Below are 26,572 nucleotides of genomic sequence, written 5' to 3' on the forward strand. Positions count from 1 at the left end.
AAAGTGTAATACAGTTCAGCCATGCAAAATCTATTTACATTTCAGTACATAATAGATATTTGAATTGTTAGCAATATTAGGGACTTTAATAGTACACTTTTTATTTGTAACATTATGTAAAGCAAACGCCAAAGTGCAAAATATCTGTTTGAGGTTTTACTCGTAAAATTAATTTTGAAACTTACATTGCAGCAATCAATGTTACACACTTAAAGCTTCTTATAACTTAGAAAATTTTGGGTTAACAAACATCTCTAAAAGTGTACAAAAAGTGCAAATAAAATTGCAATATACGTGTGAAAAATTTTCAAGACTGGTATGTTTTACATTGAAGATCTTGGCTTCAGAACTGAACTCAGTCTTTAAAATCCATCTCAACACAATGTAAGAGTGCTTTGTAGGCAAATAAGTGTCACAACCTACAGATAAGATGCGCAAATGATTTATCCCATTGGAAAATGTGTATTGGTTTGATTACACTGAAGAATATAAGGAAGAAAATTAATCCGGAATACCCGAATAAAGTCGATGATAATGTTTGAAAGTTAGCAGACTTCAAACAAAAAACTATAGCATTACAAAACATTGAGAGAGAAAATGTCTTTTTAAGACAAATACTCAACCTGCTCTATGATATTGAAATGTTCCTGGTGGTCTTAAACTTTCCTTGCAGCTCTTAAACTTACTGATTGTCTTTCAGTCCATTACACCATTGTTGTGTGCTAATCTTCAGCACTCTTATTTTTTGTTTGTAATGGTATTCCTTCAAGTAAGCTTTCAAAGGTGGTGGCACAGGAAGAGCATCAATTCCTTCATAGGTTGTAGAGCTGCAAATTACAGCTCTGCAAAGGCGTTGAAGTGAAAATGGAAAAGTCCTGTTCAATGGAAGTGACAACAATGGTTCAAAAAACATACAAGAATTTGGGTCCCGATAATGTTCCAGAAGGCCAGTTACACTTGGTGCATGAAAAACACAGGGATCGTGGGCATCAAAGCTGAAGTTATGATTCCATTGTTCAATTCTAGCATGGAGAGAGCGACTGTAACGTCTAAAACTGACAGAGAAGAGATAATCCTCCTGAGCAGAGTCTCTGAGCAAATATGTACCTTCTGGTTTGCCTTCTAATAGAGCCTCAGCTCCATACCTATCCATTACACCCCAGTAACATGGATTATTAATGATCCAAAACAGATCTGGAACTAATCGGTAGATATAACCAAATTCGGTATGATATTTGTAAAAGGGTGCTAGCCAACTACAATTATTCTCAAAATTCAGTTTGAAATTATTCTGATTTTCAGAATCTGTGAAAACAGCCATCAGCTCCTCTTCAGAGTCTGAATCATTCAAACAAAATGTTGTGTTATTATCACATGCTAAATCATTTGCTCCTTGCTCCACTTCAAAGTTCTGTTTATGCAAAGTATTTATCTGAGAAATCACTTCAAATGAGAGAATTTGTGCATCTAGAGGTTCTGCCTCTAGTTCAATGCTCATTCTGGATCCTTCTTCTAACTCATGTTCGTCAAATCCCACCTCAGAGCCTTCCCAGATTCCACAGCTTTGAGTCAATGGAATTGTGTGCCAATCAATCAAATGCCATTTTTGAGCCAGGTCAGAACCATTAGGAAATGGACAATTATCAACCAGCAGATCACTAATGTGAATTTTACTTTTTGAATCTAAAGCAGAGTTTTTATGGTTATGGACTTTAAGAGGAAAACAATGAGCTACTGCATCCTGAATCTTTTGCTTCAGCGATCGAGTAGACAGCTTGCGTGAACATGAATCTTCAAGATCTGACACCTGTCCAAGAGAGGTCAATTTTCTCTCCCTTCTTGAAGCAGTTGATGATATCCCAGCAACAGCCCCCAACTGTCCATTCAAAGTAATCTCCATTTTGGAAGATCGTGAACGCTTCTTCCCACTCCATGTATAACCATCCCTATGATCAACATTTTTCACTTGGTTGACCTTAGGTTTTACATCCACATTTTGAGATGCCACACCTTTTTGTTGTGACATGTTTTTAAATAACAATGAAACAGTTGAAAATTGACATGTAAATCAGTTAATTCAGGATCTATGTAGTTCTTTGAATAACTTAACAATTTCTCTGGTTTACACTGGAGTTATTTCATCCGGCAGCTGCATACACAATTCCACTGTGCTTCTTCAATTGAAAACATCTGCAAAAATAAAAACAATGAGAACTTCACTCTTTAGTAAGAACATGGAAATATGAATGGTTCTCAGGTCAACTTGATTTAACTTTCCCTCTACAAACACAGTCCTCCTACCTCTAGAAATACAAGCCCCAGAACACACTGAAAACTTGGTCTTCCTTCAATTCTGCTATTTAGTGCATCTCTCTCTGCCAATGCCCAATTCTTAGCTGCTACACCTTCAACTGTACAAGGTTTAATCTGAGTATTTCTCACTGAACTGCTCCACCTCAAAGACACTCCTCAAAACAATTTTAGTCAATCTTTGGCATCAATCTTTGTCTGATGCTACATAAGGTGCGACATAAAAACAATTTGCAACTGCACAATGTACAATCTAAGCTAATGCTACTACCGATCTTTTGCATCTGCCAGAAAGGACTCATGACTCATCTGAAAGACAAAATAGTTATCCCTCCCTCTATAATAAGAGAAGCATCAGACTAGATTCTGTACTCAAGCTTCTGTTGTGGGGCTTGAACCCATGATCTTTGACTAAAAGGCAATAGTGCTACCAGTGAAACAAGCTGGCACTAAATAATAAATTGATAATAAAGTGTTTTAACAAATATTATTCAAATAAACTACAATAAATAGATAGCAGAAACAAAAATATCACAGCTTGAATGATATTCACGCTCTCAACGTTTTACTCGAATGATTCTAGCTGTGCTTTTGTCGAAGATGCTCCGTTGAGGTAATGCACTCGATAACCAGTGTCGCTATTAATAACAGGAAGATCAAAAATTTTCAAGATAAAGCAGGTAGATCATAGAATTGGTGAATACCAGAACAAAAATCAGATGGATTCTGTAACATAACACAAAGTTTTCTGTCACATTATCATCCACTTGAAGATGAAAACTTTACACTGTAATTCATAGCATTTAGAAATAAAAGCACCTCAACAGCGACCTTAAAGATTCACAACTTTTATGTATTCAAGACCTGAACCAGCAATCCTTAAAATTTAAACTGGCCAGTCATTTGTGACATCACCACCTGGTTGATATCCCACTTCTAAAGCTTAATCCAGGTGAAGTACCAAATGTATTTCATGAATATTTCTACTCATAAACTTAGCTGTGTCACATGCAAGTCAACTCATTTTGGGATAAATTATGAGAAGTTACAAGATTAAGAGGTGAATTGATCAAAGTTTTGAAGATATTGAAGAAAACAGAAAGGGTAGATAGAAACAAACAAACAGTTAGTTAAGGAGTATAGCACTGAATAATAGAGTCAAAAGATTGGGAACTAAATGAAGTATCACTTCTTCATGATAGAAATTTGGAACTCGTATCCACAAATGGTAACTGACTGCAGATCAAGTATTAAATTTACAACTGAGATTGCTAGATCCCTGTTAATCAAAGGTATCAATGGTTATGGGTAAAAGCTGATAGATAAAGTAAGATTACAGATCAGCCATGATTACTGAATGGTGGAACATGTCTAGGAGCCTAAATGTTCTGTTCCCGATCGTCTGATTATGTAAATCTTCACAAAGTACTTATGCTCCATAATACACAATAGCTGCAACAAGTTGATTACTGATTTTATAAAACTGCTATGGAAATAATTATTTTTAGTGGTTATCTTTGCAATAGATTTTGTAAAAACATTAAACAAATGGGATACCAATTTAAAAAATATATACATTTTAAATAGAAGGTATAGCATTCCCACTGCTTTGACCAGGCTTACCAGCAGGTTGAGATCTTTGCACTATTCCCATACACCTTATGCTATAGGTACAGGTACAAACATGCCAGACATGAAAAACTGTTTATCATGTCTGACCAGTTGACTGTTTAACATCGTAAGATATCATTTTATAAAATAAAGCATACACAAAACATGTCTTTGACTTTAGAAACTAATTTGGTTATTAAAATAAAGAATACTGCAATGATTCCTGTAAACCCAAAATAATATATTCAGCATTCAGTGTTAACTGTAAATGTAACGCAAATATACCATTTATGACTGTTTTGGTATATGATCAGAAAAATCCTCAGGCTCCTATCCATGTTGTGAAACTTGAAAAGGTTCAGCAAAGGTTTACAAGGATGTTGCCAGGTTTGGAGGGTTTGAGCTACACGGAGAGGCTGGGGCTGCCTTCTCTGAAACATCAGAGGCTAAGAGGTGACCTTATAGAGGTTTATAAAATCATGAGGGGCATGGATAGGGCAAAAAGACAAGGTCTTTTCCCTGGGGTGGGGGAGTCCAGAACTGGAGGGTATAATTGTAGGGTGAGATAGAAAAAATTTAAAAGGGACCTAATGGGCAACTTTTTCATGCAGACGGTGGTGCATGTATGAAATGAGCTGCCAGACAAAGTGGTGGAAGTTGGTAGAATTACAACTTTAAAGGCATCTGACTGGGGAGAGGAATAGGAAGGGTTTAGAGGGATATGGGCCAAATGCTGAGAAATGGGACTAGATTAATTTAGGATATCTGGTCGGCATGGACGAGTTGGACTGAAGGGTCTGTTTCCAAAGGGGCTGTACACCTCGATGACAAGCTAAATAATACTCAAATTTACACATGCCAGAAACTAAGAGAAAAAAAAAGCACCATGCAAGTTAAATGCTTCAAAACTGGCAATAGATTGAACAGACTTTGGATTGGATTTCAATTTGATAAAAAGTCTACCATGCTAGATTAGTCAGAAACAATAATAAAGCCAAACATTTCTCAGCAATTCCATAGATATCTGAATGTTGAAACAGATGAACTGTTGACCTTTCTATTGGATGGCTAAGATAGACAGGTGAATTTATGTTGGATACAGACAAAGGCCTCATGCATTTTACACAGTACTTAATCCTAGTTTCCTGAAATGTAACGTAGATGAAGTTACACCAGTAATCTCACAGAGGTGGTGAAGTCTGGCAACTGGGCATTCGACAAGTTGTACTTACACTGCTAGGGAAGTACAGAATATTGCCAGGAATGGAAGGTTTGAGTTTATAGAGACTTATAAAACTGTGGGGGGTACAGATAAGAGAATGGCAGGTGTGTTTTCCTTAGGATGGAGGATTTCGGGACTGGACCTAAATTTTAAGGTGAGAGGAGAAAGTTTTAAAAAAGACGAAGGACAACTTTTTCATACAGAGTGGTTTGTGTGTGAAATGAACTTCCAGAGGAAATGGTGGATGTGAGTACAGTTACAATGTTTAAAAGACATTTGGATAAGTACATGAATAAGAAATGTTTGGAGGGATATGGGCCAAGCTCAGGCAGGTGGGGTTAGTTTAGTTTGGAATAATTGTCAGCATGGATTGGCTGGACCAATGGGTCTGTTTCCCTGCTCTATTACTCTATAACTGATTAAGTAAAAATGGGCAGCATCCACTTATATTAATGACTTTTTAGAGAGCACCAGTTCCATTATATTTTCTTTACAGATGTAACTCAACACCAAGAGACGTAGACCCATGAAAAAAAGTGTATTACTCTTCATGAGTTAGAACAACATTTTATTCAGATAACTTACACTTGTGAAATGGTAAAGAGAACGCGAGGATTCCACTCAGTATTCATACAATTGTAGTAACATGGTGCTGAGTCAAGGATGAGTATGTTAGGTGAGGCCGGGTTGGGTTTGGGAGGGGAGTGATTGATGCTAGGTTGGGTTTTGGGGGAAGGCACGGTCAGGCTGGGCTGGGGTGGGGTTGCGGAGCGGGTAGAGATGTGCGTGTCAGCCCACAGTGTGCTGACAAACTGACAGTTATGTGTCTCTAGACAGTTACCTCTGACAGGTCTGCACGAGCCGGCGGTAAGGGACCCTCGCGGCAAACGGACCTCTCGCGGTGACCACACCCCTTCAGTGACATCGGCGGATCCCCCACGTGATCTCCTGACCCGGACATTGCGTCAGGACGAGAGCCGTGACCCTATCAAGGATAAATGTTCGTGAAAAAGGAAAACACTTTTGCAACGTTTGGCTTTGTCAAGAGTGATAATAAACGAAACGCGAACTTAACAAACTGCCTCCTTTATGTTTTTCATCATTCCCTTTTCCTTTCACATCCGGCATTGTGTGTGACGTGTAGGAGGAGGAGGAGGTTGGCGGGAAAAGTGAAGTTGTTGCTGAGCCGCGGAGTTCGCCGGCGGTTGGAGAACAGTCAAGAGAGAGCGCGAGAGGATAGACGGTCATCACCAAATCCCCACCGTGAGTCTGCAATTCACTCTCTATCTCCAACTGTTCATCGCATTGGTGATTCGGGTTTCGTGAACAGTCCACTATTTGGTGACAGCGGCAGCCACGATGCAGTTTGCACTTTGGTTGACGAGGGTTTACAGTTGTGCATTGCACAAAGGCTACCACTTGCTCAATTGAGGCAATCTTTTCGAACTAACTTTATACTTACATCGCTCCAACAGAGTAGGAAATATAACAATGCTAAGATTTTGTAGTATACCATATATCACGCTCACTTAGAGTCGATAAAGTGTAGCGCAGGAAAAAAAATCACAATAATCCTTCATCAGGACTGAAAAAGGATGATCAAGGCCGAAACGTCCACTACCTTGCTCCTCAGTTGCTGCCTGACCTATTGTGTGGTTCCGGAAAAAAGCATTTGATGAACTCTGACTTCTCCAGCACCTGGAGTCCTCATGATCGCCCACTTAAACAACTCCCATTAAAATGTAAAAAAAAATCTTTCATTTGACTCAATACAGAAGCAGAACTAAAACTATGGGAACAAAAACAGAAATTGCTGGAGAAACTCAGCAGATCTGGCTTCTGAGGACCCGAAACATTAACTTTGATTGCTCTTCACAGATGCTGCCAGATCTGAATTCAAATCCCTCCACTGGTCCAGTTTAAATCAGTTTAATAAATCAGGAATATAAATGTGACTGACAAATATCGTTGATTAGAGTCATAGATGTATAGCACAGAAACCGACCCTTCGGTCCAACTCTTCCATGCCAATCCGATTTGCTAACCTAATCTAGTCCCATTTGCCTGCACTTGGCCCATATCCCTCTAAACCCTTCCTATTTGTATACCCATCCAGATGCATTTTAAGTGCTGTAATCGTACCAGTCTCCACCACTACCTCTGGCAGCTCATTCCATGCATGCACCACCCTCTGTGTGAGAAGGTCGCCCCTTAGGTCCCTTGCATATCTTTGCCCTCTCATTCTGGACTCCTCCACCCCAGGAAAAAGACCTTGTCTATTTATCTTATCCGTGCCCCTTATAATCTTAAAAACCTCCTCTAAGGTCAACCCCTTGCCCTGATCCCGCTCCAGAGAAAACAATGCCAGCCTCTCCCTATAGCTCAAATCCTCCAACCTTAGCAACATCCTTGAAAATCTTTGCTGAACCCTTTCAAAATTTCCAATATTCTTCTGACAGGAAGGAGACAAGAATTGCATACAATATTCCAAATATGATCTAACCAATGTCCTGTACAGTCACATGACCTCCCAACTCCTATGCTCAATACTCTGACCAATAAAGGAAAACATACCAAACACCTTCTTCACTGCAACTCTGCTTTCAAGGAACTGTGAACCTACATTCCAAGGTCTCTTTGTTCAGCAACACTCCCCAGGACCTTACTATTAAATGTATAACTACTGCTTTGATTTGCTTTTCCAAAATGCAACACCTCGCATTTATCTAAATTAAACTCTGTCTGCCACTACTCAGTCCATTAGCCCATCTGATCAAGATCCCATTGTACTTTGAGGTAACCTTCTTTGCTGTCCTCTACACCTCCAAGTTTGGTGTCATCTGCAGACTTGCTAATTATACTTCTCATGTTCACATCCAAATCGTTCAAATAAATGACAAAAAGCAGTGGATCCAGCACCAATCTTTGTGGCACACCACTGGTCACATGCCTCCAGTCTGAAAAGCAACCCTCCATCACCCTCTGTAAAAACTTTTCAGGTTCATGAGTGACCTTCAGAAAATCTGCCATCATTATTCCAGACTGGTCCACTCACTACTCTAGACCCATAGGAATGTGATTGGCTCTTAGCCTAACAAGCAACTGGAGCAATAATTGAAAGCGAACCTGTTCGTGAGGGTTACATCCTTTTAACTTGCTAGAATGCAATATGGATAAGCCAGCACAAACAATAAAATTAACAGGTTTGGTTGATATTTGTTTTTTTCTTAACCTGTGAATGTGCCACATAGTTTGATAAAAGTCTACAAATATTATTTTAAAAATAATTTATTAACACTAGCAGTGTTTAAGTAAAAGGTAGAATTTTAACAAAAAACCCTTTCGATTAATCTATTTTTCAATTAATCTTCTGTCTCTTTTCTATATGGGCTTCTAATTCCAGTTGCATTAGCCTGACTTTGTTTTCTCACCGTCCCAGACTTTGTCAAATCTGAATTTACCTGATATGGCCTACAAGTGATTCCAGAGCCACAGCAGTGTGGTTTAATCGTAAATGCCTTTTGGACTATTAGGAATGGGCAATAAATGCTGACATTGCTAGCGACACCACCATCTCATGAATAAAAGAAAAGGTGTGAGTTTTTTCTCCATACAAAAATAGATCATTGCTAGCAAAACACAGCAGGTCTAGCAGCATCTGTGGGGACAAAAGAGAATTAATGTTTCAAGTCCAGTTACTTTTTGTCAGAATTGGTAGCAGGTGGAAATGTATTTATGTTGACTATCAGAGTGGAGGAGGGTGGGGAAGAGGAGAGCAGATAGCTGGTGATGGATCCCAGAGAGAGATGAAAGGGCTAGATAGATAAAGGGATTATTGATAGGGCAGGACAGAAGAGAAGCCAAATAAGTGGTAATGAGAGCTGAGAATGGGTAGGATGTTCTGAAAATACCCATGGAGTATAATAATAAGACTAAGGCAGCGCAATGGCTCAGTGGTTAGCACTGCTGCCTCACAGCACCAGGAACCAGGGTTTGATTCCAACCTCTGGTTATTGTTTGGTTGTGTGGCGTTTGCACATTCTCCCCATCTGGTGGGTTTCCTCCGGGTCCTCTGGTTTCCTCCCTTGGTCCAAAGATGTATAGGTCAGGTGAATTGGCCATGCTAAGTTGCCCATAGTGTTAGGCACATTAGGCAGGGGAATGGGTCTGGGTGGATTACTCTTTGGAGGGTCGGTGTGGACTTGCTGGGCCGAAGGGCCTGTTTCCACACTGTAGGGAATCTAATCTAATCTGAGTAGATGAGAATAGATTGTTTGTGCTGAAAGCAACCCTTATCATGATAGGACCAGGGTGTGAGGGTGGGTCAAAAACATGGGAAGACAGTATCTGACTCTAAAGTTATTGAGCTCTCTGTTGAGCCCCAGAGGTTGCAGGGTTTGCAAGTGGGAAATGAGATGCTTTGATCTTGCCGTGATGGTAACTGGAACACTGCAGTGTGTCTGCAACAGAAATATTGATGTGGGAACATGGTAATATGTTGAAGTAGCAGGCAACTTGAAGTGTGGGGTCACTTTCATATTGTTCCATGTAATGTTTCCTGTTTCAAGCAAATAATCCACATGACACTGATGGAGTATTTTACCAAACTTCATTAGACGCGTGAATGCACTTAATCTCTTTACAACATCTTCAGTTACAGACCTTTTGTCACTTAGGTAATTTTTCATCATGACCTTCTGACCAGGACTAAAATAAGTATTGATTTGGCGATGCTGGTGTTGGACTGGAGTTTACAAAGTTAAAAATCACACAACACCAGGTTGTAGTTGAACAGATTTATTTGGAAGTGCTAGTTTTCGGAGCGTTGCTCCTTCAGGTGTTTGTGGAGTATATCTTATACTCTACAACCACCTGATGAAGTAGCAGCATTCCGAAAGCTCGCGCTTCCAAATGAATCTGAACAGTAACCTGGTGTTGTGTGGTTTTTTACTTTGAAATAAATATTACACTTCATTTATCTTGAATCATTTTCATCTTGTCTGTCTTTTCTTTTACTTTGCTAATGAAGTCAGGCTCAAGCAAACTTAACCATTCCTTTGGAGCATATTTAAACAGTAATCTGTTGTAGAATGTAGGGTAATTCTGTCAGAAAACTGGGAATTATCTAGCCTGTATTAAAGAGAAATGTGGAAATTACTGTCTACCATTTCACTGAGCAAAAACTTTTGCAAATACCTATCCACAATCTATCATACTAATCAGAAATATTTTAAACTTTTTGATATAAACTATGAAACATTATCTGGTTTCTAGCCTCTGACCAAATGTCTCTAACAAATTATAAGGTGCAAATTGGTCTCTCAAAACGTAAGCAGCTTTGGTACTTTTAAGTTCTGGAGACAGATTCAACAAGGACAGCTACATCAGACTCCTGCTCATCGATTACAGCTCCACCTTCAACACCATGATGCCCTCTAGATTGATCTCAATTCTGAGATTTTGATCTTGGCTCTGCCCTCTGCAACTGGATCCTCAGCCTTCTGACCCACAGACTACAACCAGTGAAGATAGATCCAACTGCAGCTACTCCATGATAACACTCAACACTGGAGCCCTCAGCCTGCTACTGTATTCACTGTACACCCAAGACTATGTTGCCAAATTCTGAACGAATGCCATTACAAGTTTGCTGAGACATCACTGTGGTAGGATGGATACGAGTCAGAATACAGAAAGGAAAGAGGGCTTGGTGATGTGGTGCAGTGAGAACAACACCTATCTCAATGTTGACAAAACTAAAGAATTGATCATTGACTTCAGAAAGAGAGGAGAAGTACAAGCCCCCTTCTACATCAACAGAGCAGAGGTTGAGAGAATGAAGAACATGAGGTTTCTAGGAGTGGTGATAACCGGCAACCTGTACTTGACTTCCAACGTAGATGCAATGGTCAAGAAGACAGAACAATACCTTTTCTTTCTCAAGTGGCTTGGGGAGTTTGGCACGTCCATAAGGGGTGGTGCTCATCAAGAAGCCAAAGATACAAGACTGGTGCAATATGGTGTTGAAAAATAGGGAAACATGAGGCCAAAATGTTATTTAAATATAGAGATGAAATTTTAAATTTGAGATATTCAGAGACCAGGTGCTACTAGGACAATAAGAATATTAAGGAATTATGAAATAGTCAACTGTATTAAAGGTGACAGTTAAAACTGAAAAGAGAAGAACCTTATTTGTAGATAATGTCACTTATGACTTTGGTTAAGGCCCATGGGAGCATAGAAACCTGTTTGAAAGGATTGGATTAAATTTGCCAGAGATTTGATTGTAGATATGAGACATGAAGGCTGGAAGTGGGACTATAGTTCAAGGGTAGAGCTGTTGTGGGATAATGAACTGAATTTGTTTTTATGTACTGTCATTCATGACTTCAGGCACTTCACAACCAGTTGATTCACATATTATTTGGAATATAGTCACCATTGTGTCATGGAGGATGTGTAGCTCAAAATTGATGTGATCATAATCAAGATCTATTTTAGTGCTGCTGTTTGAGAGAGAAGTGCCAAGACATCAGTGGAAATTTGCTTAGTCCTGTGATAAAATTGTTTCTAGGCAGACTTTACTTTAAAATCTCATCAGAGTGATATGCCTCTGAGAATGAAACTCACCAGTGTGGCACTGGACTGTCAGCATTGAATATTTGCCCAAGTCTCTGAAGTGAGGCTTGTACCCATGACCTTTTGTCCTGGAAGTGCTAGTGCTAAATGCTTAGCTTCTGTCATTGAAGTGATCATACAGTTGCATGAGGGACAATGCAGAAAAGTAGATAAATCCCTGGGACCTGATCAGGTGATGCTAGAAGTTTGTGGGAAGCTAGGGAAGTGATTGCTGCGCCCCTTGCTGAGATATTTGTATCATCAATAACCATGGGTGAAGTGCCAAAAGACTGGAGGTTGGTGAACATGGTGCTTACCTTTAAGAAAGGTGTTACGGAAAAACCAGGGTACTATAGACCTGTGAGCCTGTCATCCAAGGTGGGCAAGTTGTTGGATAGGATGTGTGTATTGGAAAGGCAAGGACTGATTAGGATAGTTCACGTGGCTTTGTGCATGGGAAATAGTGTTTCACTAACTTAATTGAGTTATTTGAAGAAGTGACATAGAAGATTGAGGGCAGAGCATTGGATATTGTCTATATGGAGTTAAGATGTTCGACAAGGTTCTGCATGGTAAACTGGTTAGCAAGGTCAGATCACGAGAACTAGCAATTTGGATACAGAACTGGCTCAAAGGTAGGAGACAGAGGATGGTGGTGGAAGATTGCTTTTTGGACTAGAAGCCAGTGACCAGCAGTGTGCCACAAAGATTAGTGCTGGATCCACTGTGTTTTTGTCATTTATCTGAATGATTTGGATGTGAACATAGGCATGGTTAGTAAGTTTGCAGAGAACACCAAAATTATTGGTGTAGTGGACAACGAAGAAGGTTACCTCAAAATACAATAGAGCCTTGATCTGATGGGCCAAGGAGTGGCAGATGGAGTTTAGATAAATGTGACATGCTGCATTTTGGAAAGGCAAATCAAGGCAGGACTTATAGACTTAATGGTAAGATCTTGGGGAGTGTTGTTGAATATAGTGACTTTGGAGACTAGATTTTTGAAGGTCCTTGAAAGTGGAGTCAGAGGTAGACATGGCAGTGAAGAAGGCGTTTGGTACCCATTCATTTATAGGTTAATGCATTGAGTTTAAGAATTAGGAAGTCATTTTGTAGCAGTACAGCCATTGATTAGGCCATTTTTGGAATAGTGTTCAATTCTGGTCTCTCTCTGCCATAGGAAGGATGTTGTGAAACTTGAAAGGGTTCTGAAATGATTTATAGGGATGTTGTCAGGGTTGGAGGGTAGCTATAGGGAGAGGCTGTATAGGCTGGACCTGTTTTCCCTGGAGCATCTGAAGCTGAGGGGTGACCTTATAGAGATTAATGAAATCATGAGAGGCATGGATAGGATGAATAGTCAAGGTCTTTCTTTTCCAGGGTGGGGGAGCCCGAGACTAGAGTGCATTGTTTTAAGGTGAGAGGGGAATGATTTAAAAGGGACCTAAGAGGTAACTTCTTCACATAGAGGGTGGTGCATGTAAGCAATGAACTCCCAGAGGAAGTGGGGACAGCTGTTAGAATTTAAAAGGCATTTGGATTGCTATTTGAATAGGATATAGGCTAAATGCTGGCAAATGGGACTAGGTTGTTTTAGGTTATCTGTTCACTGTGGACAAGTTGGACCAAAGGTCCTGGACGCCTCTGACGATAGAGCGATAGTATAAACTGAGCAGATAAGTCAGCATTTGTGGAGGGAAACAGGCTTAACATTTCAAGCCTTTTATTTGGGGTGGGGTCAGTGGTTAGAAATATTGTCACCCCTCAATTTAAGGATGAACAAGACTGAGGGTCCCAAGCTTCTGTTTTGGCTTAGTGAGCCAATTCTTGACTTGAAGATCCTGGGACACGTGGAGCAAAATATTCCACAAAGTAATGGGATCCAGAAGGCAGGATGAGCTTTTCTTTGTCTGCCACCACTGTGTCGCACCATGGCAACTGTCTTAAAACTAGATGGACAAGTTATCCCTATTTTGAACAATTCGGCCTTCAACACTATTATCCCCTTGAGACTGATTACTAAACTTAGTGATCTTGGACTAAGCCCCACTCTCTGCAACTGAATCCTCAGTTTCCAGACCCACAGGTCGCAATCAGTGAAGATTGGAGACACTGGAGCCCCCCAGGGGTGTGTACTCAGCCCCCTACTGTACTCACTGTATACCCATGACTGCGTCGCCAGATAACAGACAAATGCTATCGTGCAAGTTTGCTGATGACACCACCATAGCCGGTTGAATCTCGGATGGCAATGAAACAGACTACAGATGGGAGGTGGAAATCTGGAAAAACGGTACACTGAGAACAATGTAGTTCTCAATGCCGAAAAAAAACCCAGGAACTCATTACTGACTTTTGGCGGGATGTTACTCATGCTCTCCCCACACATTAACATTGTAGCAGTGGAATGAGTGGAGAGTGTTGAGCCCTTGTGAGTGGACCTCCACAACAAGCTTTCTTGGACTCTTCACGCGGATGCACTGGTTACAAAGGCCCAACAATGTCTCCTATTCCTCAGGCAGCTGAGGAAATTTGGCATGACAGTGAATCCCCTTGCCAACTTTTATCAGTGCACCATCGAGAGCATTCTGTCTGGATGTGTCACTACCTGGTGTGGCAACTGTACCATTCAAGATCTGAGACGGTTACAGAAAGTGGTATACTCGGCCCGGACAATCACAAAGGCCAACCTCCCATCTCGAATCCATCTACCAGGCCTGCTGTCAAGGAAAGGCTGTCATCATTCTCAAAGATCCACTCCACTGTGGCAATGTTTTTCTACAACCTTTACCATTGGGGAGAAGGTACAGAAGCCTGAACGCATGCAACAGCCAGTTTTGTTACAGTTTCTACCCTACTGTTGTCAGAATACTGAATGGACTCTCAAACTCTTAACATTCACCTGTACCTAAGTTTTTGTTTTTGCTGCTGTTTACCTATTTACTTATCAATGCTACTTAACTCTATGATCTGCCCGAATTGCTCGCAAGACAGAGCTTTTCACTGTGCCTCGGTACATGTGACAATCAATTCAATTCAATTCAATTCATCTTGCAGCTCCTTCCAATCTTTTAATATAAAAGCTGCTGCACTTCAACCCAGCCTGCAGAGTGACCTTGAAGTATTTTCTTTGCTGTCCCCACGAAATCGGTGCTTGAGAGAATTTAGAAAATGGGACCAGGTGGGAGAGATTTCTTTTGGTCATCTGAATACTTTGGGGATATATGTCTATATGGACTGTGGAGAACTGGAAAATATTGAACTGTTTGGGCACCTTCAGAACGAAACACGTTTTTCAACAATGGTTTGAAAAGAATCAAAGTATATTGTTTTGGAAATTAGGTAAACAGGTTAATGTGGGCTGTGATCTATCTGATTGTAGAAAGTAAAATGATTTTGGGAAAATGACCAAACAGTTCGTGGGGAGATACAAGATGGGTGTTATTGCCCTCAAATGGCTAGAAAACCTGGCTTTGGAAGGGACTAGGGGCCCCTATGATAAACAGTATTTTTTTTTTGTTTCATGAATTTGAAAGGAAGGAACAGACCTCTGGGAAAGCAGTAAGGCTGCCCATCTCTTAGTTCAATTTCTTGGGAACCTGATTAAGTTTCCATGCCTCAGTATTCTGATTATCTTGTAAACCTTGTAAAGCTGAACTGTGACTACTATCTGAATACTTGGATCCAGATTTATTTCCATTCAAAATTGAGTCTCATTTGCAAGATCTTCCAGCAATTTTTGACGATCAGCAATTTCCTTTCATCATCAAGAAGCATTGTGGATTGTGAAAATTCATCAACTTCTGTCTCTCTTTTCAGACCATTTGCCCATTTGAAAAACACCTCTGCAGAGCCTGTTTTTTTTTGTTGTTGAGTGTGTCTACTTTGGGATGAAAAGGAGATATTAGTTCTAATTCCAGATTATGGCTTAAATATTAACCGGTTTTGCCACACTTTTTGAGTTTTATGTTTTAATAAATTGATTTGTCCTTATTTATTCAAGAATACTGGGAAAATCTCTCTCTGGATAGCAGTACAAAAAATAAGCTATTTGGCTTTTGTGATCGCATGAAAACATTTATGCTAGTTGTGTGATTTGTGGAGCAGTGGGACTTAATTGCCAGTATCCCAGTGCATTACACATGCTTTAGTATTGTAACCAAAGTATCTAGTCCACTGAAGTAGGTACATCAAACAATTGAGCAGGGAGAACAAAAGGAAAGATCTGTTGGCTGAAAGCAGGAGGGATTAAATGACAAAAAGGAGGCAAAAGGAAATGACAATGCAGTAGGTCAAGAAACCCTAGATAGGCAGGAGGAGATGTAGATGAAAAAAAGCAGAATTATCACCAGAAAATGAAGTCCAAAAAAAAGTTGCAGAAGTAATGATCTAAAATGATTTAATTCCATGTTGAATCCAGGTGATTGCAAAATGTTTAACTGAAACTGAGGTGTTATTCTTCAAGCTTATACTCAACCTTATTACAACCGTATAAGAGACTGAGGACATAGAAACCAGAATGCAGTAGAGAATTAAAATGATAAGCAAGCAGATACTGTGGTCACACTTGCTAACCTAACAGAAGTGTCCCACAAAGTGTTCACCCAGTCAGAGTATTATTTTCCCACTCGAGACTGGATTCTGAGCAGTGAATATAGTGTAATAAGTCGGTCCTTCCTAAATCGTTTCTCATGAGCCCATTTAGTTCGTTGAAAGTTGTTGAGATTCCAGACCTATGTGATAATGGGTGCGGGGTTGGTGGGGGGGGGAGAAATTGGGGATGAGAAGAACAGGTCTCTGAAGAAGATGATACCTATGTCTTTTGGGAGGGTAGGTTTATGGGTGAGGATGGAAATATCTGATGTGCATTGGGAGATATGAGAGAGTTGGGAGGTTGGAAATGCATGTGATGGGTGGAAGTTGAGAGAACAGAAGTGGGAAAGCTGTACAAAATACAGGATTTTGAAGTAAAATGCATCTACATTCCTGTCAGCTTTTTAGAAAAGGACTCAGGCCAGACACTTGGGTGCTTAGGTCATGCCCATTATTTAAAAGAAAACTCTACATGATTTCGAGGGGTCTCACTGATGGCATTTGGTTGGAGGTCCACAGCAGCCAGGGTATTGTGTTCCCTGCACTTTCATAACAGAGAGGTGTTCTCTGTGATTAAAGAATGGACCAAGCTATCTTTGAGGGAATAGTCTCTTTGCAATGCTGAAAGGAAAGGGAAGATGTGATTGGTGGCAGAAATGAAGTGGAGGATCTGTTGAATTTGGAAACTGGTGGGTTGAAAGGTGAGGGCCAGAGGTGCCTGATCATTTTGAGAGGGAAGGGTGCAAGGTTAGAAGAAATAGGGTGGGTATTTTCAAGTGCTCTGTCAATCACACTGAGAGGTAATCCACAATCGGGGAAAAAAAAACATATCAATAGTGCTAGTATGGAAGGTGGCAATACTTATGAACCTGTCTGAAATTTTACTTTTTTGGAATATTATTTTCTTTTTGATTAGGACACATCAACCCAAGATGCCAGCTGAGAGAAAACCAATGCGGTATGCTCACCCAGATGGATATACGGGTGTTTGTTTTGATGAGAGTGGAAGGTAAGTTAACTTGTAGCCTGACCTGGTTGAACTCAACATCTTGTTCCATTTTAAGTAGCCACGCACTGATATTTTATGAACCTTTTATGTCAGTTATGACTCAGGGACGAGCATAGATTCATAGAGATGTACAACACGGAAACAGACCCTTCGGTCCTACTTGTCCATGCCAAATCAGATAACCCAACCCAATCTAGTCCCACTTGCCAGCACCTGGCCCATATCCCTCCAAACTCTTCATATACATATACCCATCCAGATGCCTTTTAAATGTTGCAATTCTACCAGCCTCCACCACTTCCTCCGGCAGCTCATTCCATACATGCTCTGTGTGAAAAAGTTGCCCCTTAGGTCTCTTTTGTATCTTTCCACTCTCACCCTAAACCTATGCCCTCTGGTTCTGGACTTCCCCACTCCAGGAAACACCCCTCATGATTTTATAAACCTCTATAAGGTCACCTCTCAGCCTCCGATGCAACCTGTTCAACCTTTCCCTATAGCTCAAATCCTCCAACCCTGGTAACATCTTTGTAAATCTCTTCTGAACTTTTTCAAGATAGGAAGGAGACTGGAATTGCACACCATATTCCAACAGTGGCCTAACCATTGTCCTGTACAGCCGCAATATGACTTCCCAATTCCTGTACTCAATACTCTGACCTATAAGGGAAAACATATCAAATGCCTTTTTCACTACCCTATCTACCTGCGACTCCACTTTCAAGGAACTATGAACCTGCACTCCAAGGTCTCTTTGTTCAGAAACGCTCCTTAGGATCTTTATCACTAAGTAGATAAGTCCTGCTAAGATTTGCTTCCCCAAAATGGAGCACCTCACATTTATCTAATTAAACTCCATCTGCCACTTCTCAGCCCATTGGCTCAGCAGATCATTGTTACTTGAGGCCTTTTCTCAACTTTAGAGGTTAAGTGTCACTTGGAAATTCTTCATTTTTTTAACTTCTCCCAAGTATCTCAAATGAAAATAAAACATAAGCTCCTTGGATCCACTGCATAATTCATTAATATTCTGGAAAACCTTCTCCATCAATTACGCTTTCTCACCTAATTCCCATATTCCTTATTTCATTAGTGCCCAAAACTCTCTCAATGGATGTAGGTTTGCTTGCTGATCTGGAAGGTTCATTTTCAGACATTTTCATCATCATACTAGGTAACATCTTCAGTGAGCCTCAGGTCGAAGCTTTGTCCAGAGGCTCACTGAAGATGTTAACTCGTATGGTGATGAAACGTCTGAAAATGAACCTGCCAGCTCAGCGAGCAAATCTGTATCCAGAACCTCAACCTGAGCAACAAATCTTCTCAAAACTTGCTAATTCTATTAATCTATAACGTGACTCTCTGCCAAGGTACATAAAGCTATGGGCCAAGTGCTGGAAAATAGGATTAGAATCATTAGGGTGGTTGTTTTGACTGGGAGAAAGTGAGGACTGCAGATGCTGGAGATCAGAGCTGAAAAGTGTGTTGCTGGTAAAGCACAGCAGGTCTGACAGCATCCAAGGAGCAGGAGAAACAACGTTTCGGGCATAAGCCCTTCTTCAGGGCTGAAGAAGGGCGTATGCCTGAAATGTCGATTCTCCTGCTTCTTGAATGCCGCCTGACCTGCTGTGCTTTTCCAGCAACACATTTTTCAGCTTTGTGCCAGTCAAAAACAATCTCAATAGGCCAAAGAATCCTTTTTCTGTAGACCTCTAAGCAGGCATTCAATGATTAAAAGCCTAGATCTCTGAGGTAGAGAATTCCAAAGGTTCACAAACTTTTGAACGATGAAATTTCATCTCATCGCTAAAGGGTGACATTTATCCTGAAATTATGATCTGTATTTTGACTGTCTTCACCTGAGGAAATAGTCTATCAAGCCCAAATAAACATTTTATATGTTGTCGAGAGAACACCTACTATTCTTGTAAACTCAAGAGAATATTGTTCCGACCTGGCTAATCTCTCCAAGGACTGCTTGCTTTTTTCATTCATTTATAGGATTTGAGCGTGGTTGGCTGGCTGGCCATCATTTGCTTTTGAGAAGGTGGTGGTAACATGCCTTCTTGACCCTGCAGTAGTTGACCCACAATGCCATTAGAGAGGCAACTTTAGGAGTTTGTCACATTGACAGTGGTGGCATGGTGATACATTTCCAAGTCAGGATGGTGAGTGGCTTAGAGGAGAACCTGAAGGTGATGGTGTTCCCATACATCTACTGTCTTTGTCCTTCTAGATGGAATTAGTTGTGGGTTTGTCTAAAGATCTTTGGTGAATTTCTGCAGTGCCTCTTGTAGACAGTACATGCTGCTGCTTCTGAATATGGATGGTAGAGGGAATGGATGTAACGCCAATCAAGTAGGTTGCTTTGTCCTGGATGGTGTCAAGCTTCTTGAAAGTTCTTGGAGCAGCACCCATCCAGGCAAGTGAGGAGTATTCCATTATACTCTTGACTTGTGCATTGTACATGATGGATAGACTTTGAGGAAATCTCAGGATCAGTGCTTTTATCGCAGGAATCAGTCTAATGAATTTTTGTTGCAATCTCTGAAAGGCAAGTAAATCTTTCATTAAGGTGAGGGAATAAAACTGTACACACAACTCCACACATGGTCTTACCAGAACTCTGTATAAATGCAGTAGGGGCTCCTTATACCTGTGATGCCACTAACTTGTCTCTGGCTGTACTTTCCTGATGAATCATCAGTTGCACCAGCATTGAATATGAAATACTCAATAGACTGGAAACTGCTGCACGGTTTGGTCCTGCTAGACTGCTTGGTAGTCACCCATTCCCTTGTTGCCTGTGCACTTTAAACTGCAATATAATCACTTCTCTAAACACGCTATCCACATAGACTCCTATTGCAGGAGCACAACAATGACTTGAGCCCAGAGTTTATAACCTGTGTCCGGTCTGCATTTATCCTTGTCTGGTACAAGTGATGTGTCCATGACTTCAAACATATTGCAGAATGAACACTCCACTTGGTTGAGTTGACCTGCCATTCTGTAAGTGGTGGAAAATCATAGCAATGCTCACCAGTTAGCTGCTTCTCCTGTCCTGAAGTAAAAGCCAACTATAGAAGACCATTCCCAGTGAACACTGTTTTAAGTCTCTCCAAATCATTTGCCTTTCTAGATGCTTACTATAACTGCATGATAATTTTGTGATTTAACTTTATATTAGGCCACCCAAATATTTCTTGAATGGGTGAGTTCTACCGTTTACTAGATGAAACTCGCATATTTTTCTTTTAAATGTTTATTCATGCACGAATGGAAGAGTTATGCATTAAGAAAATGATGTACAAATCAAATTTGTATTGTGGACTCTTAATTCCAGACGACACAAAATTCAGTTTAAAGAGAAATGAACCTTTTTTTCTGGATAGCTGACAAGCGATTCTTGGTGACACCAAAGGAATCTCATAGCCTTGTGATGGCACCCCTTGATTAATCTCTGAACATTACATGCAAGCAGTGCACTTTATATATCATTCAGGTGTGACTGGTACAAATTTCTTAACATCACATGGTTAATTGCTATTACATTATTAAAATAGGAATTTCTCAAAGTTACAATGACTAGGGATTGCTATCTTCCTGTTACAAATACTGAATTGTTCACATGAGCCTGTTACTATATTATTCACATAATCTTGTGTTAATAGGTAAGGAAGTAGCTAATAGGATCCTGAATTGTTGTCATTGTTGGTATTCACATACTCTTGTTAATAGGTAAGGAAGTATGTTGATAGAAAATAAAGCAGTCAACAAGGTCTAGATTAGAGTAGTGCTGGAAAAGCACAGCAAGTCAGGCATCATCCGAGGAGCAGGAAAACTGATGTTTCGGGCAAAAACCCTTCAGGAATGAAGGCAGGGAGCCTCCGATGTGGAGAGATAAGTAGGAGGGGGGTGGGGCTGGGGAGAAAGTAGCAAAGAGTACAATAGGTGGGTGGGGGTGGGGATGAAGGTGATAGGAAGATCGAGCGGATAGGTAGGAAAGAAGATTGGCAGATATGACATCATGAGGATGGTGATGAGCTAGAAGGTTGGAACTGGGGTAAGGTGATGGGAGGGGAAATGAGGAAACTGGTGAAGTCTACATTGATGTACTGGGGTTGAAGTGTTCCGAGGCGGAAGATGAGGCGTTTTTCCTTCAGGCGTTGGGTGGTGAGGAAGTGGCAATGGAGGAGGCCCAGGACCTGCATGTCCTCGGCAGAGTGGGAGGGGGTGTTGAACTGTTCGGCCATGTGGTGGTGGGGTTGATCGGTGCAGGTGTCCCAGATGTTCCCTAAAGCGCTCTGCGAGAAGGCATCCAGTCTCCCCAGTGTAATGGAAACAGCATCAAGAGCAACGGTTACAATATCAATACAACAGCATCAATACAATGGTTACATTGGTGGATGTGCAGGTGAAACTTTGAATGTGGAAGGCTCCTTTTGGGGCATTGGATGGAGCTGAGGGGGGAGGTGTGGGTGCAGGTTTTGCAATTCCAGCGGTGGCAGAGGAAGGTGCCAGGAGGGGAGGGTGGGTTGTTGGGGAGTATGGACCTGACCAGGTGGTCACAGAGGGAACGGTCTTTGCAGAAAGGGGTGGGGAGGGAAATATATCCCTGGTGGTGGGGTTCGTTTGCGAATGATGCGGTTTACGCAAAGGTTGGTAGGGTGGAAGGTGAGCACCAGGGGGGTTCTGTCCTCGTTACGGTTGGAGGGGTGGGGTTTGAGGACGGAGGTGCAGGATAATAAGGCCTATAATCAGGACAGGCAGTCTTATCCAAGGAAACAATTAGTTTTGCCCAAGGGCTGGGAGCAAAACATGTGAATGGCTCCAGACAATTCCTATAATTCTGAGATAGCCAGACACCTGCAGTGATTTCCAGTCTCAGCCTGCCAAAGGACTGTTTCACAGTCAACCATTATAGTAAGTCACTATAATAGGGAGTTTTTAACTGTTGAATTCCCAATACTCTAAAACATTATGATAAGCCATTGTAATAGGATTTTTGGACTGTTGAATCCCCAAAACTTTCAGTGTACACCAAAACAAGGGTTTTATTCCAGTTTTATAGATAAACAGCTTCTAATTGACTTTTTCTTCAAATAATTTCCAATCAAAATGTTGCACTTTACTCACTCCTATCTCTACCCATTTAATTTTGCACAGTTCACATTCCATGTTAGTACACGTTACAATACTATCCAACCATATTTAACTATTATACATGATTATTCAACCATATCATCAAACACAGGGTTCTGATGAAAGGTTACTGGACCTAAAGCATTGACTCTGCTGTCTGTCTACGGATGCTGCCAGACCCGCTGAGTTTCTCCAATTTCTGTTTGTCAGATTTCCAGCATCCACAGTTTTTGGTTTTAATTTACTTCACTATCTATTTTTCCTTTCAGTCCCTTGCCTGGACTGTCTCTTTTCCCTTTCAATCTGCAGCAAATGTCTGCTGGCAGTTATGTAGGTGCTTGTAGTTTTTTTAAAAAAAAATCTTTGTTTTACAGACTATTAAAATTGACATTTACTTTTTAATTTTAATACATCACTTGTTAGTTCATATTTATATTGATTCTAACTTGTGTTAAAGTAAAAGTTACAAGAAGTGAAATCTCATTGATGATTCTTTTGGGTTATTTGGCTAATTTGGTCCATGCTTCCCCTTTTGCAATTGTACAAAATGCCCATAATTAAATGTTAAAAATCACACAATACCAGGTTATAGTCCAACAGGTTTATTTGGAAGCACTAGCTTTTGGAGCGCTGCTCCTGCATTAGGTGGTTATGGAGTATAATATCGTAGGACACAGAATTAATAGCATTAGTAAATTTTTAAGTCCTGTAAATACAGCTAAGATCTGATTTTAACTACAAAATATTAATATCAGGAGACTGTTGTTCATGACCATGTCAGGTTTTTGCTATAAATTGTGTCCTACAATCTTATACTCCACAACCACCTGATGAAAGAGCAACATTCCGAAGCTACTGCTTCTACATAAACCTTTTGGACTAAAAGCTGGTGTTGTGATTTTTAATTTTGTACATCCCAGTCTAACATCTGCACCTCCAAATCATAATTAAATGAATTTGGTGTAGACCTACTCCTTGGATTGACCGCACAAATCTGCCTGCAAAAAAGGAATGGGATAAATTGCCCGTCAGTACGTCTTGTTAGTGATGATAAATATTTATATGAAAACTGGGAGAGTTCTGCTGATGCTTTTTCAGCAGTGCTATGGAATCTCTTGCATCCACCCAAGAATCTTTGTTTTGAGTTTCATCTCATATTGGACATTCCTTCATTACTGAAATGGCATCCTGTTTTGCTTCAGTACAAGCCTGAAGCTCACGAAGCTGAAAGGCAAGAGTACATCCATTATCAGGACTGATTAGTCTTTACAAAGACTTCAGGATCTCTCATTTTGTTAATCTTTCTGAACTTTCAGATTCATGGTAACTGGTGGCAGTGATGGAGACATTAGGATATGGGAAAGTTTGGATGATGACGATCCCAAATCAATCAATGTGGGTGAAAAAATTTATTCACTGGCTCTCCGGGTAGGTGTTTGCTTTACCTTTTAAGGATTCTTTTTAAAAATAATTCCCCAAAATTATAAACTGTTTATGTCCCAAGTTGACTTGATCAAGCATAACAATTTATAATGAATATAATAGGTAGCCAGTTACTTTTGGCAGTGACAACTTTTCAGCATTATTAATTTTTTAAAAGTTCTGTGAATACAGCTAAGACCTGAAGTTAACTACAAAATATTAGCAATCAGGAGACTGTTGTTAATGACCCTGTCAAGCTTTTGAAAGTGGAGGAATGAAAATGACCAGTACTACTCAGAACTGAATAATTCTTGAATCCTTGCAAGCATTGCAGAAATATTCACAGGATGGCAGAAGTTGAAGATTTAAAATTCAAATGGTTAGGCAAAATCTGTCATGAAAACAGTGCATGTCGATTGAATGTTTGTCATAGTTGTATTTTATTGATTTGACATTTATTTTGTAATCTTACAGTTATGCATCTGGTACAATTTAATGGAGGGCTCTTTAATCCAAGTATTAGTTTGATTTGTACTTCAATTGGGGGGAGAAAAAACTGGAAGCCATTTGCTCCTATGGTGTTGTGGTGCCTAATGATTGTATCAATGGAGTATAACTAATACAATAAATAACAACAGTAAAAATCTAAAACAAAATATCATCAGCTTTTACAAAACTAATAGACTTAGGAAAGAAATTTTCAATTTCAGGTTTATCATGACTGCATTATTCAAATGTTGAATTTAGCATTTCAGCTGCAAGTTAAGAATGAATAATATCTTGCAATATTTTATAAAAATAATTTTCTCTCTAGAAATGCATGAAGCAGTTCAAGAGTATGTCATCATTTATGATTTAAGGAGATTAATAATTGAAAAATATTTTTGCTTCTGCCTTCAGAATGGAATGCTTGTTACAACTGTTTCTAACAACATTGTTCAAGTTCACTCCTTCCCTGAGGGTTTACCAGATGGTATTTTAACTCGCTTCACTGCTGAAGTGAACCACATCGTCTTCAATACTTCTGCAACCAGTGTTGCTGCTGGTTCCAGGTAATGCAAGTTTGGAGAATGCTACACTATTGCAAATGATCACCATATAGTAGATTTTAGGTAACCATTAACAATTTTAAGCATCAGCTTTTGGAAAGGGAAAGGTAAAAGGATGCAGATGAAACATCAAGGGCATTTTTGATTTTGAATGCAATATATTTAAGTTATAACATATGTGTTTTATTTTCTGATAATGAAGAGGACTAACATTTTCTTAATGTGGGAATCTGAATATTGCCTCTGGTTATGTACAAAGTAGGTAATTGCATGACTGTCCCTTGCAGTGACTTTATGGTGAAGATCATTGAGACCAAGGACAACAGTCAGCAGAAGACTATTCGAGGTCATGAAGGTCCTATCCTCAGTGTTGCCTTTGATCCAAAGGATTTATTTTTGGTAATAAAATATTAGTGCACCTTAATCCATTCAAGATCTGCCAGTAATAGGCTATAAAGTGATTTTAAACTAAGACTAATGAGTGCTAAAATATATTTACAGTTCTGGGTTCATATTAAAATCCTAAGAAATCGAAGCATGAATAGGCCATATGGACTTTCAAATAAGCATCACCATTGAATAAAATCTTGGCTAGGGCTAATCTTGGCCTCAAAGTCACACTCCTGCCCCACTTCCAAAAAATACCTTGACCTAATTATATCAAAAATCTGTCTAATGCAACCTTGACTGCATTCAATGACTCAGCCTCTTCTGGTCTGTGGGATATGGAATTCAAAAGATTAAGGACCCTTGTGTGAAAATAAATTTATTCTCACCTCTTCTGAAACTGTGCCCTGTGAAACTACTCCAGATTCCTGTCCATGAGGAGGAAATATCCTCCCAGCATCTAACCTATCAAGTTCCTTAGATTTCTGTATGTTTCAATAAGATGATCTCTTACTCTTATGAACTCCAAGTGTTGGCCCAATCTCCTCAAACTTTTCTCAAAAGGCCATCATTTATCCCAGGAATCAGCCTTTTGTTTCAAAACACTTCCAATTCAAATATATTTCTTTGTAAATAAAGGCAATGTGTAAAATTACCAAAATCTTCACAGTAACTTTGCCCAACACTGCTGATAGTTGTAGAAAGACTTCCTTTCTTGGTTTTACAACCCATGTGCAATAATGACCAACATTCCATTTACCTTCCTGATTACCCTCTGTCCCTGCACACTGCTGTCTTGTGACTCAAGCATAAGGGTATTGTATCACCATATCCTATGATGTCTCTTCATTTAGATAATATTCTGTTTTTCTATTCTTACCACCAAACTGAAGAATCTTGAATTTTTCCATATTACCAAATCTAACATATCTATATCCTTTGGTGCACTCTTTGTGCCCTCTTTCTAACTTGCTTTCATACCTAGTGAAAGGAGCTTATCCCTGCCTATTTGAATAAGTAACAAGCAATGTGGATAAAGGAGAACTTGTGAATGTGGCGCATCTGAGTTTCGAGAAGGCATTTAACAAGTGCCATGTCAGAGATCGTGCAAAATAAGATCCCACACTCGAAGGGGTAGCATATTAGCATGGTTAGGGAATTAGTTTGGTGATTGCTGAGATTAAGCCTGAGGTTTTATCTTAT

The 26,572-nt window shown here is 40.0% G+C and overlaps 2 protein-coding genes across 2 annotated transcripts in view; one reads left to right on the top strand and one right to left on the bottom strand.

Moving 5' to 3' along the window:
• Window positions 1–246: 246 nt before the first annotated feature.
• Window positions 247–6,078, bottom strand: LOC132817901 (suppressor of cytokine signaling 4-like). Its single transcript, XM_060828430.1, has 2 exons — window positions 5,985–6,078; window positions 247–2,190 (listed from the first exon to the last, which is right to left on the bottom strand). Exon 2 carries the CDS (start codon window positions 2,024–2,026, stop codon window positions 683–685), a length of 1,344 nt encoding a protein of 447 aa, XP_060684413.1. The 5' UTR covers window positions 2,027–2,190; window positions 5,985–6,078; the 3' UTR covers window positions 247–682.
• Window positions 6,079–6,110: 32 nt separating this feature from the next.
• The window catches only part of wdhd1 (WD repeat and HMG-box DNA binding protein 1), a 64,727-nt gene continuing 44,265 nt past the window's right edge, over window positions 6,111–26,572 (top strand). Inside the window, exons 1-6 of the mRNA XM_060828431.1 lie at window positions 6,111–6,143; window positions 6,288–6,406; window positions 17,274–17,366; window positions 23,828–23,939; window positions 24,834–24,985; window positions 25,270–25,381. Of these exons, the coding sequence (XP_060684414.1) occupies window positions 17,290–17,366; window positions 23,828–23,939; window positions 24,834–24,985; window positions 25,270–25,381 (453 nt within the window). The 5' untranslated portion in view covers window positions 6,111–6,143; window positions 6,288–6,406; window positions 17,274–17,289. The remainder of the gene's footprint in view (window positions 6,144–6,287; window positions 6,407–17,273; window positions 17,367–23,827; window positions 23,940–24,833; window positions 24,986–25,269; window positions 25,382–26,572) is intronic.

This window comes from Hemiscyllium ocellatum, chromosome 8 (assembly GCF_020745735.1).
Source record: "Hemiscyllium ocellatum isolate sHemOce1 chromosome 8, sHemOce1.pat.X.cur, whole genome shotgun sequence".
NCBI lineage: Eukaryota > Metazoa > Chordata > Chondrichthyes > Orectolobiformes > Hemiscylliidae > Hemiscyllium > Hemiscyllium ocellatum.